At 34.4% G+C, this 13,942-nt stretch overlaps 1 protein-coding gene across 1 annotated transcript in view; it reads right to left on the reverse strand.

Annotated features, from left to right (window-relative positions):
• Positions 1 to 12,423, reverse strand: part of LOC111044949 — a 45,643-nt gene extending 33,220 nt beyond the window's left edge. Inside the window, exons 1-5 of the mRNA XM_039434753.1 lie at positions 10,100 to 12,423; positions 5,264 to 5,356; positions 2,643 to 2,721; positions 1,573 to 1,676; positions 59 to 149 (exon numbers count right to left, since the gene is read on the reverse strand). Coding sequence (XP_039290687.1) covers positions 59 to 149; positions 1,573 to 1,676; positions 2,643 to 2,721; positions 5,264 to 5,356; positions 10,100 to 12,167 — 2,435 coding nt within the window. The 5' untranslated portion in view covers positions 12,168 to 12,423. The remainder of the gene's footprint in view (positions 1 to 58; positions 150 to 1,572; positions 1,677 to 2,642; positions 2,722 to 5,263; positions 5,357 to 10,099) is intronic.
• Positions 12,424 to 13,942: the final 1,519 nt, after the last annotated feature.

A 13,942-nucleotide genomic window follows, 5' to 3' on the forward strand; every position in this document is an offset into this window, starting at 1 on the left:
CTCCCAGAGCGCCAGCGTCTTGTCGGAGCCAGTCTGCGTGTAGGCCCTGTTGTCCGACTCCCCCCCTGACCCGCCCAGCTCCTGCACATGATGCTCTGCCTCCCTCGCTAATTGGTGCAAATGCGCCAACAATTTATCACCACTTCCAACTGCAACAAAACAAACAATACACAAACATTGAACAAAAGAGACACAAGACTATGTGAAGAAATTACATCTAAATTAATTAAGCTTCTATCATTGATTAAATAATTGATATAAGTAAGAGTTGATGAAAGTTTCTAATTAGCAATTATTGCACCTCAGTATTACCATGGAGAAAAAATAACATAAGAAGATATCCCATGGTAAAGGCCGTTAAATGCTCCGAATTTCAAGTCGAGTTGTTGTTAACTCAAGCCGTTTACTGTCGATTACTGTCTATTATCACTGTTTTTGCTGGGTGAGAATGTAAGAAAACTCAATGAATGTTGTTAACTCAAGCCGTTTACTGTCGACTACTGTCTATTATCACTGTTTTTGCTGGGTGAGAATGTAAGAGAGGCACAGTGTAAGACACTATTGACGTTGTCTCTTGCCTTCGTGGCCTTCTGACTAGAAAATATTATTACTATTACTACCAGCGTCACATAGCTTCACAAAAAGTACTACTAGGACTATCGGCTTGAGTTTAATATTGAAAATTGGAAGAGGGGGCTCTTATTGTCTCAACTTCGCCACATCACTTTTATTGTTGTAAAGTGTAAATAAAATCTATCTATCTATATTCAAATATCTTCGAATTAAAATTATGTTCAATTCGTTGTTGGTTATCCATCTTGTTTTCACTATTATTATTACTATTAAATTTTGTAAAAAAACTTTAAAGTGAAAAAACACTCACATTCTTTGATGTGGCGACGTCCGTTTCGTGCTGGTATCGCACATTTTCAAGTCAAACAGAAACTGAAGTGTTTAAGGTGATTAGGGTGAAATTTGGTCAGAGTGGGGGTGGAGGGGAGTTTTGGCGGTTAATGGAGGAGGATTTAAATGAGTTTGTCAAACAGGGTGTGGGAGGAAAAGTTGATTTGGCCATTTAGAATATTGTTCGGGTGTTGTTTGGTGTGTTTGTATATTTCAAACTGTTCTAGTACATTTAATTTTCTGTTTTTGTGGGAATAGTGGAGTATATCGAGGTTGATGTCTATGTCAGGGTGTGTATGGTCAGTGGAGATAATGTGTTCTGCAAAGGTGGAATGGGAGGACGGGTGGGTAATGGCTCTTGTGTGTTCTTTGAATCTTATATTGAAATTTCTAGCTGTTTAACCTATGTAAAATTTGCTGCAATCTTCACAATTTAGCTTATAAATTCCTGGTCTATTGTATTGATTTTGAGAGGTGTTGTGTGGGGACAAGAGTTTTTTCAGTGAGTTTTTTGTTTTGTATGCAACCTTGTATTTCATTTTCTTGAATGATGCTGCTATTTTGTAAGTTTTATTGTTGTGGTATGTGAGGGTGATGAATGCTGTACGATTATCATTATTGTATAACACTCATGTTCAATTGTTCAAATGATTGTGTTACATTACTCACATTGATTCCCTTCCCTGGCACCAAAAGCTACGAGCATTTTTGCAAGTTGTCGGTTGTTGCTTAGAACCGCCACATCCAACGGAGATAGACCATCGCTGTTCACACTGGCAAACATAAAAACAACTCATTAAAAACGATAAAAATAGTGAAGGTGGATTACAGATAAAATAGAGAAGGTTTTTCTTGTTGACTGAGATAACTGACACTCTCTTCATCTCAAAATACATAGAAGATACAACGCTTATCCTAAAGTACACAGTAACGCTTGAGACAATGATGAATCTTCTTGAGTCCTTGAATGTTACCAGCGATTATGAAGTAGCTATAATTTATTGGATAATAATAATAATAATTTTTATTGCCAAAATTAATACCGTACTTGTTAACATTTCATAATAGATAAAGTATAAAATCATTCTATTAATACCTTCGAGATAATTCGATAATGGAAATCAAATTTAAAACAAAAGAAAATTTATAAACAAAACAATTTAAATAGACTATTGTCATCACCCAGCAATGGAAAAATCCTGTCCGCTGAGTAAGAGCAAAGCACTTAGCAAAGCGATGGATAATAGCATGTGCTTGAGCATCAACTTATTTGTGGTTAGGGTCATTAAATCTGAAAGATTTCTGAAAATATAATCATTCTTGAAAATATTGAATTTAAATCTTCAGATCTTTAGATTTTTGAAAACGTTTTAGTCAAGCCTTGGGAACCAATTGGAGAATGGTTCCGTAAATTCTATGGAGTTCCTCAAGTCCCATGCTAGAAGAAATATATGCATATCACCTCAGTAAAGGAGTTGATATAGACAGATCGAGTAGAATTTAATAATAAAATATGTAACTAGCCTATGTCCCTCAAACTTCCATACTCATTACCAGAGAAAACTACTATAATACTACTACTGCTGTATTCTATGTCCTTACATATTGATTGTAGTTTTGAATGAATGATTTATTTTCAACAGAGGAAATAATAATAGTTTGGGGACAACAATCAACTTACATAATCTATGATTTATCTTTATCAATGTATAAATAAAATAAAATAATAATGAACTTACCTATTGACATCCACATCAGTGGATTCTAGGATTGTTCTGGCTTTTTCAACATGCCCATGTTCCACTGCAGCGAATAATGCTGTAACAAGAAATATTGATACTTTTATTAAGGTTCTTTACCAACAGAATAAATTCCAGTGGGGAAACAATGCTTGTAATGAAAATCTAACTGCACGTATAGTCTAGTGGCTAATAAATTGCACTGGTAATCAAATTCCAAAGCCCGTATTGGAATGTTTTACTTAAATTCAAATTTTATTCAACTGATTCCAATTCCAGAAATAAATTATACTCGAAATACAATATACAATGCTCGTGGTTTCCAAATGAGTTTCCCACCAATAAATTGATTTAACTAATAAATAAAGTTACTTCACGAAATTAATATTATGAGACAGGTTTAAGCCCCAGGTTTTAACACAGTTTCAAAATGCAAATGAAAACTGCTCTATATTGTTTGAATATATGACTCACTTTGAATATATATAACTCAAATATGTGACTCATCTTTCACATAGTACTTGAAATTTAGATTCATAACTGTGATAAATAAGACTATATTAGTAACAGGTACGGTGAACAAACATGACTTGAAACTATCCAATAAGGTAGTCTATCCTTATTTATGCAGAATGTAGAGCATCGTTGACGAAAAGTCTTACTTGCAATGCTTATAATTATTATTATTACAGATATATCATCAGACATGAAAAGTCTACATAGTTTCAAATGAAAAATCATGATGAGTGATTTATTAAATAATGGAATTCATATAGGTATGATAGATAGATTTATTTATTGATAATTGTGATTTATTGATTGTTATTGTTAATGTGATCTAGTATAATGTTGATGACTTAATATATTATACTACCGTATATTATTTTCTTTGATATTTGTAATTGATCAATATACTGATGAGGAACTGTTGAATAATTATTTACCTCTTAAGTTTGATTTAATTTTATATTGTCTATTTTTGTAAATGTTACCATAGGCAACAGCCTATCTATTTATGATAGAGAAAATACATAGGTTACATGAATAATGGACAATAATACACTTTCTAGTTGTAGCTGATGAAAATCTTCCACTTATTCATTCTAAAAAAATGTCCCACATTTAACAGAACACCATGTACAAACCCAAAAAACTACAATATAAAATATAAATAATAGACTACTCGTACTCACCGGTCTGGAATTTCTCAAGTTCTGAAAAGTAGAAACTCTACATACTGAAGTTATTCTTACTTTTACTCTCATTATCTCTATTTCTCTTCTATAACTACTCTTCTTACCGGTTTTTCATTGGGAAGAAATATTAAAATTGTAAAAGTGATATATTTGATTTTATAATAGAGACAGTTTCAGTTGGTAAAAAATAGTACCTGATTACTAATTGGTTATGATTTACTAACCTGCAGTACTATGATTACATGCTTGACTGCTCCATAAGGATTGATGATCCATCAAATATAATAATAATTAATAAAATAATACTGAGGGTGAAATAAATTGAGATCAACAATAATGATGTTTTATAACCAGTGCTGAATAGAATAGAATGAAAGGAGAAAAAATACCTATGGTTTCCCATGTAGAGGGTATGGCTGGTAGAAGGTATAAAAGTAAGGATTGAAAGGAGAAGAGGAGTGAAAAAAGGATAGCTACCGTAATAAATTCTATACGACTCCGAGTTGGGAGAGTTTCAAATGTATCAAGACCAACAATGGTTTTCGAATTTCAAACCTTCAGGTTTGGCAGGATCCTCAATTGTTTGAATTGCGAATAAAAATATTGATTTTATTTGATTTAAAGGCGTACGCACATAGCAACAGACAGACGGAGGAAAATCCTTTCACAGGTTATCAAATGTTGCAACAAACACAGAAGTCCTTCTGTCTGTGTGTGACTGCTCACATCTACAGGTAGACGTTTGATATTTCCTCCGTCTGTCTGCATACGACTGTCTGTTCTTGTGTGCTGTGTGCGTTCACCTTCACATTCAAGGATCATTGATACATTTAAAACTCTTTCAACATGGAGCCGTTTAGAATTAATCATCCACTGGTAGTGAAACATAATATTGATGAAATGTATGAATTCAGGGCTACTTTCCTATATTTACAAAATATAATTATAATACCCTTTGAAATTAATAGAATAATAGAATTATAAGTTATTATTTGTATTCTACCAACAGATCTGATGTAAACCTCCAGGAGTGCTGAGTGAAAGTGGGGAAAAAATTAAAAATTAATATATTAATTTAATTTATTGCAGTTATTAATTTAGTGCAGTGATTATTATGGAAGAGCTAATTTAAAACAAGGAGAATCTATTACAAGACTCTTCTTGTAAAATGACCTCAAGTATTAATCTAGGATAGAAATGAACTTATCGTTAGTCCTTGTAACAGTTATAATCAATTAAAAAAATGTATAATTTGTATTCTTATTGTTATTTTATTAATTTCAAAGGGTACTATAATTCTATTTTATAATATTGTTGATACGCCTTGGAGAGAATTTTTCCCGAATTGAACGAATTCTGATCCTATTGTGCTACAATATAGATTTTTAGAGGCGTGGGTTGTTATTTGATTTATTGGGGTCTTACCATGAAGATGAATGTCCATGCGTGGTAACTTCTTTCCACGGGTGGGGGGAGGCGCAGATTCCTTATTCGGATTTGGCCCCGTTGAGGCTCCGTCTTTACAAAACAGCACACAAAATACATGCACTAAATTACTAAAAATGCCAAACAAATACACAAAAAACGCAAAGTCAAAATAAAATGAAAAAAGCATCCAACACAAAAATGAGAAATGATATGGAACTAAGCACTACCTCCGTAAACAAAGCCATAGTGCATTCGTGTGACGTCAGCACAGGTAGGGCTCCTACACAAATAAAAACACTAGCTGATATAGATTAGCTGATATCAACAAATTTTTATTGGTGTAGAAGCCCTACCTGTGCTGACGTCACACGAATGCACTATGGCTTTGTTTACGGAGGTAGTGAACTAAGGAGATTGAAATATAAAACTATAAAAACAAAAATATTTCCAGATGAATCTTGGCTACGGAATTAATTTATACAACTATTAAAACAAACATTGACAGCTACTAATTAATATAAGCAAAAGGAACCGAAAAAACTACTCTATTCATTTACAAGCCACTAAAAATTTGATGATTTGGTATAACAAATAGAAAATCTTCTACTCCGAAAGCTAACTACTCTACTTTGTTTTCTGCAAGATCTAGTTCATTCTAGGGATATATAAATCATAGTTGAATCGAATAACTGTCGGTTATTCAACTATAAAAACAAACTTGAATCCTCATTAATTTGTTCTACTTGATATTTTCTATTCTGCCAAGTTCTATTTATCATGTAAAGTACTTATTGTTTAGATACATATTTGAACGATCTTCAAATTGATAATTTCAATATTGTTAAGAACAGCTTCCATCATTCAACAAAGTTGAATGAACAAATTCAACAAGATCAACTGGAAAAATTGGTTAACATAACTCTAACGATTGAATGAATGATTGATACTCTAGCTTTGAATGATTCATAATTTGTTCAATAATTTTATTGAATTTATTCATGTCTATGGCTGTTGAACTCATTCTGCGGATCTAAATAGTAATTCTAGAATCTAGATATGCATTGTAGGAGGTAGAATCAGGCATGAAGTAAGGTGATATAGTAAGTAAGCATGAACTAAGGTGACTAGCTGTTTATAATACATAGTATTGATGATAGTGTGATAGTATGCCATTTAAATTAATCCAATGTCATAGGCAGTTGAAAAAAATAAGGGAAGCATTATCAAAGTCCAGTGTGTTAATATAATATTATATAGAAATTGAGGGTTGAATTTTAAAGCAATTCTGTTTTAATGATGTGATCTTCTTTACAGGTTACTTTGAAACTATTAAACATTCCGAGAATGATCAGTTAATAAAAATCTAGCGCCCTCAACAGCGAAGCAGAACTACTATTAAAATAATACATTTAGTTAAGAGAATAGTTGTGCATGACAATCTTCCAAATTTTGAATTACTTGAGATACTAGAAAAAATGTGCTCTACATAATTTAAATTCAATATTAAATCAAATATAGGCGACAAAAAAGTATCATCTACTTTACCTATAGATCTCTGGTAGATCTGGCCTTGTGAATAACGGTGAGCTCGGAGCTTATTAGACTTAGGCATTACTAGTCTCATTTTCTCCAAGAAACTTTGGAAAAGACACTTTGGAATCTCAAAAAACTTGTAGATTAATAAAACTCAAGGATTTTGAAGGCTTAACACTATTCGGTGGAATACTACTACTTGTTTGACACCTGAACTGCAAATGGAGCTAATAATTTTCCTCATACTATATCAGTTCGGTTAGAACTCAGTCAACGCATTACGTATTTTTTGATACGTATATATAAACCAGAAGGGATACAGGTGACACTTCCTGCGTAATTTCCCGGAAACTACAAGATAATATTTTCCTCAATGAAGGAAAACGTTTAATGCTTTTCATTCATGCTAATAGTCATTTTGAACTTTTCCTCAGACATATCGTAATCAATAATTTATTATTCAAAAATCAGAGATAAAGTGAACTGTAAAGCTGCGTTTACACCAAAGTTATTAGCAAAATGTTTATTTTTCCGTCCTTATAGATTCTATTAGATTGGTAAAACTTATCATACACATGATGTGCATATATGTTTGTCAAGCTCCTTTTAATCTAATAGAATCTATAAGGATGGAAAAAAAATTGTTAATAACTTTGGAGTAATCGCAGCTTAACTTGATCGATTTCTCCATTCAAGAATCAGAGATGAGGTGATCAATAACTCAATAGATTTTTCCATGATTTCGTCTTCCAGGATCCAGCTTTTCATTGCTAGGACTATGAAGCGGAGTGAAGCTTATATAAAAAATATCCAGATTATGAGAGAATGTAGCGAAGTGTTCTATCAAGTGTTAGAACATTTTCTAGATTGTGAAGTTTTGACTAGTTATCCACTTGTAGTTTTTGGGCTTAGCTTGCTAAGCTCATATCTGTGCATAAATGCATTGTGCCGTCCTAATACAGATGTATGAAAAAAACTAATTGTAGTTTGAGTAGCTACAAAAGTTACTGAATAAAGATAAATTCCCGCTTATCAGTATCGGTGAACGTATCTGGTACAGTGAGAATATAATTTACATAAGTTCTGATAGGACTATTCGCACTCGTTTGGTCTGGCTGAGTGTGAATAGTTCCATTGCAACTCATGGGAATTATATTTTCACTGTACCGGTTCTGATAACGATAAGTGGTAATCCGCCTTGAGAGTTCAACGGAGAATCCTGAATCCATTTTCATGAAATGTTTAATTTAAATTGGAATAAAAATATCGATATTGTCAAATTCCAATTACTTTTGATAGGTGAAAAGGTCAGGAATACTGACTCCAGCTTAGGTCATTAAGGCACAGTCACTTGAACTTTTTCAACTATCAAATAGTCAAATAGATCTTGACAATATCAAGCTTGTAATTATCTCCATTAATATGGTGATTCCGGCTTCATTTACTAAAATCAAACTTTTTAAAATAGTAACGTTTCTACGTCGAATTTACATTAAAAATGCTCATTACACTCATATGGTAGAAAATTAATACCTCTTCAAGAAGTCTTAGAAGCTTTGTACTATTTGTTCACAAATCATGGATATTTGGATCAAGCAAATGGAGTCTGTCATCATATACATATTAGTAATTACAAAATAGTTCATTAGATCATCTTTCTTTTTTCATTTGAATGGCATTGATGAAGATCGTAATACTGTTAGTATCATTACTATTGATAAAATATAGGACTTGGAATTTGTACTATGAATAAAAAAACAAATATCAATGATTTGTGATTTCAAGTTAATTAATTCTTCCAAGTTTTCCTGAGGAGAAAGCTATGAATTTTTGAAGTTCAGAAGAAGTTTTACAAGAACCATTACGGTGATGGCAAATTTCGAATTGTTGAATGGAGGATGGAGTAAATAATACACAAGTGATAATGAACAAATTTTTAATGCAAATACTCGCAAAAACGATACAATATAACAGAACTATTGCACAAGAATATGTGAGATGAAAATTTTGTTAACGAGGCTCAATCTATCTTTATAATTTATTGTAAAATTAATGTCTTTTTCAGTGATGACGTCTCATCAATTCACACACAAATATGCATTCACTATACTACCTAATTTCAATATACATTTTTAAACTCCTACTATATTTACACATTCCAACTAATAATAGTAATTACATCTCAGTATCATCTCAAATTTGATTCATTCCTCGTACAGTTTTTATAAACATTTTGATTATCTGATCCATAGGAAATTCATTAAAGGAAATCTAGAAGGGCTCCACTATCTTAGATAAACGAAAAAACCATAGACGTAAATAAATTCAGGGGGTATATTAAGGGGATAAAGAGAGTTAGAAGTATTTTAGTACAATATTTGACTTCTGATACTGTTTTGGTGAGATATAGTGTTATTTATCCATATAATTGATACACTAGAATGTTGTCTAATAATTTCTCGATTCTACAGATGGAAATCTAATGAATTAATTATTATTATTGAACTAAAATCCAAATTAAATGCTGTAATTACCCCGAAGACTTCTGCTACTGCAAATATTGACAACAGGATAAAGAGCTAGATGGAAATTCGATGAGCGCTACTATTCAAAAATTATTGAATGTGAAAACTATTCAAGAATAGTAGCGCTCATCGATTCTCCATCTAGCTGTTTACCCTTTTGTCAATATTTGCAGTAGCAGAAGTCTTCGGGGGTGAATTACAGCATTCATTTTGATTTTCGTTCAATAATAATAATAATTTCTCGATTCATTAGTACTCTACCGGTACTTCATTAGTACGATATTTGTTTACATCAGTCGTTTTTTAATTGTGAATTAACGTATTCTAAAGCTTTATATTATACTCTCAATTAAAACAGGGTGACTCAATTGAAGTGAAATTGATTGAATATCAACGTTTGAATGAGTCAAGTATGAAGGTACAGTATTAAAAAAGGGATTCCAGCTAGTGCTTTGATTTTAATCTAGGGATTTTAGTTCGGTGGCCTACTTGTAATTAAATTACGTGGAAATTGATTTACGAGAAAAGTTACGCGCACTTCATTCACTTTCTACTTTTGAATAAACTGAAACCCAAAACATTCCCCATATAAGAGACCCATTCCAAGTTTAAAGTTGAAAGATATTTATCGTAATATCGATTTTTTAAATCCAAAATAATGTTTCTGAAGAAACCAGAGAAGAAATCTAAATCTCATCTAACTATCCACACTGAACAACCACATCAACATAAAACTACTGGGGAGTAGAAGATAGTTTGAATGAACTGAAAATACCGAAAATATCGTGCGGCGATTTCCTCTTCCGTCGTCTTCGACTCTGCTCACTGAGGTCATCGCAATTCGCCAAATCACCAGTGCTGCCAAAAGTCGCACCGCAATTCTCTCCAGTCCTTTTCGCGTTTCTGTCGTCAGCCGTGTCCTGGTATTGGTGTTTCATCACCTGGGCGAGAACCGAGTCTGTGGTGGAACTCCCTGTAGCGGTAGCTGTCAGCACTTCGGGGCCAAGTCTTTTCACGATTTTTGAGAGTCGGTTGGGTCGAATCTCGGGAAACACTGGGAAATTCTCCTTGACAGCTTCAGGAACACCTACTAACCTCTGGTTCTTGAGTAGTTCATTGTTATCCTCCAAATTACTAGTCTTTGATCGTTTAGCGTGACGTTTTGGAGGTGTAGAGTACAAACTGACGACTGGTAAAGCAGTTGGTATTCGGGAATTCGCTGGCCTGGGTGGATTTTCACAAAACCCGAAGTTCTCCGTACCGGACCCAACGATCGTTCTTCGTTTCTTGATATCGTTCTTGAAACGTCCATTCAAATCCGCCAACTTTTTCATCTTCTTTGTGCGGACAGTTTCGCCGTCACTGATATCCACAGTTTTCGAGAAATGAACCGATTTCCTCTTTCGTTTCTGCGTACAACCACGTGGAATCAATATAGAGGGTGGTAGATTAGCATTGTCCTCAATGTTGGATGTGATATCAACTGGGGAACCATCTCGTATCCTTTGAAGGTAAGCTTCGTCAACCGCTAGCAATGACGGTAAAGACTCTACCGAGCTTGCAATCTGGCAACGGTTGTCAAAACCTAGATTATCTGTCCCATAAAGCTCAGGACAGATATCTCCATCATAAGACTCAATCGATTCCTCCTGGTCGTCACCACTCTCATACTCACAAATTTCACTGTTGGGGCCTTCAATCTCCTGAGGCAAATAACAAGGCAAGAACGGATTTGTACTATTTACAGTCTCGAACGCTGCATTCTCAATCCCACAAGGATACTTTTCGATATGACTCTTACCCTGTCCATTATCAACCTCTCCCTCACCTTCTTCTTGTATCACTCCATCAACAATCCCAGGCTCTAGGAACGGATTTGTACTATATTCGACAAATCCAGCATTCTCCAAACCCTTGTACGGTTCTCGAACCTCAAAGTAATCGCTTGTCGGTTTCGTAACTCTGCGAACCTCGAAATCACTCACATGCTCTGTTTTTATACCACTACTACTATCTGGAACAGAATTATATCCGGGGTTTTCCAAACCAACTGCATCTATCGTTTTCTTGTCGTTAATATTACAATTTTTGTCCGAACAACTTGATCCAACACTTCTATTATCATGCAACACAATCCTTTCACCCAATACCTTTTCGAATTTAGTCAAAACTCGATAATTATTATCACCTTTGTTACTATATCCACTGCTGGAAGGTTCACAATGAGTGTTATTAGTTTGTCCACTATCAAAATATTCCCGATACTCACTCCGTCCACTATCTACCTGACTGCTATCCACTCGCACAGTTTCCTTAGTTTTGATAGTGATTTCCTTCACAACAGACTTGTAGATGGCCGCCCCTTCACTTTGCCCCTTCTTCTCCACTTCCACCCATTGCTTGATGTTCACTTCGCGGTCGTAGCTTTTAACCGACGATGAAGATGTCGAAGGAACTAGCCTAGGATGTTCACCAGGGTTTTCACAGTTTCTCACAATACATGTTTCACTAGGATTCCCGAGAGACTTTTCACATCGCCCGCATGATTTTCCGCGCGTAGACTGGTCGTCCGAATGCACAACAGGTTCACGGACTACTGGATACGTTGACGGTTGCTCGGGTTTAGTTGAGGTGGAGGTGGTAGCAGGTGTTGGTTTCCTGTCTTCCAACGGTCGATGCTCGTCTTCAGTTGATGATAATTGCTGCTGCTGTTTTCGACCACCTGGCGTTACTTTGCGACTCATGAACGACAATCGGAACGTGCGCTTACGACTGAAGCCGGATTCCGGGTTGCCGTCTCGTCCGGCGGAAGCTGCTCCACTATTTTCCGTTTCCGATTGCATGTTAATTGTTGCAAGGTCGTTCACACAACTGTCACTCTCATCTCAGCTCTTGTTCGCGATCAAACACAGCTTCCGAAGTAAACAAACTTGTTTGTATGACAATTTTACACTTTGTATCACTCTAGTTTATCACACAATACAGTGAGCTACACTCAAAAAACAAAAATCCTAAACTTTGTACAATTAATCACACATATTTCAACTGATAAACAAGTTTTTTTGATCAGAATATCGCGTATTGGAGACGAGTGATGCTCGTGTAGCAAGCAACGCCGGCATCAAACTGAGCAACGCAAACAGATGGCGAATCATTCGAATGTACCAAACAATACGGGCAGCTTTGGTCCGTTACAAAATTGAAGAGTAGTAGGGATAAGGGGTGCGATGAAGATTGCGTATGCAACACACTCACACATGCACACATATGCTCATTTTACGTTCTCCCCCAGTTATTTACACGACCGACTTTCATTCATCTGCCGGCTGCCCGCTCCCCTCCTCCCGGCAAATTCAGAAGGGGTGTGAGTGAAACGCGTCTTTTGATAAGCGTGCACACTCGTAGTACGTTGTGATTTTTTGTACTCGTATTAATGGTGAAGGTATACACATATATTGTGTAGTATATATATAAGGTGTAATTCTTGTACTTGTATTAAAGGTGAAGCTATACACATATATTGTGTAGTATATATATAATTTATGTTGTAATTTTTGTACTCGTATTAAAAGTAAAGGTATAAACTGATATTGCATGTTATATATGTATAGTCTGTTTTGATTTTATGATATAGACTTCACATCCAAAGGTGGTTTGGTATATTATACTACTACATATAGGATAGTATATATATGTAGTAATTATTGTACTTGTATTAAAGGTATACACATATATTGTGTAGTAGCCTATATATGTATGATATGTTTTGATTTATGATACAGACTTCACATCCAAAGGTAGATAGGTATATACTACTACACATAGGAAAGGGGCCATTATACGCCGGTATAAAGATAGGGTGGGTTGACTGTGGTTACATAATTGATGATCATAGGCATTGATTGATCTAAACAATAAAAAAACCAGTTCCAGGTTAATGTCCGGTTGAAAAACTCTATGTTTGGAACAGATTTGTTTAAGCTTTCGATTTTGAAGGAGTTACGGTACTCACTATTATCATAGAGAGATTATCATAGATATTACGCTACTGTTTCTCTATGCTATTATTGATCTGTATTGATACAGTCAATATTTCATAATTCGTTATTTATTGTTTTAATGTGTGTGCTTTGCATATGCAGCACATCATCGAAGAAAATAATATATAAATTCATTAAAATAATAAAGTTTATTGTGAGTATTGTTGAGAATATAAAAGTAGCTCAGAGAAAAGTGAAAGTCAAATCCATCTGCTACATCGAAGGCATAACACTTGCAGGAAAGAATAACATGCTTAAGACCAAAATTGTTCTCTTACAAATTCAACGAAGTCCAAAAATATGAGTTATGGTAGGAACTTATAATCTATTGTTTTGATAGTACTTCTAAATATAAGGCCCTAAATATAATCTATTGTTTAGATAGTACTTCTAAATATAAGGCCCTCATACGTATGATTGTTCTAACTAAATAAATAAGTCAAAGCCACGAATGCTGATGTACCTCCATACCAACGTTAGTAGACAGTATAGTCTGTCTACTAACTTTGCCTCCATACAATATCACTATAAGGATAAAAATCATCTAAGCAGGATATCGAAATGGATAATTTAGTGGA

Source organism: Nilaparvata lugens, chromosome 8 (genome assembly GCF_014356525.2).
Source record: "Nilaparvata lugens isolate BPH chromosome 8, ASM1435652v1, whole genome shotgun sequence".
Classification (NCBI taxonomy): Eukaryota; Metazoa; Arthropoda; class Insecta; order Hemiptera; family Delphacidae; genus Nilaparvata; species Nilaparvata lugens.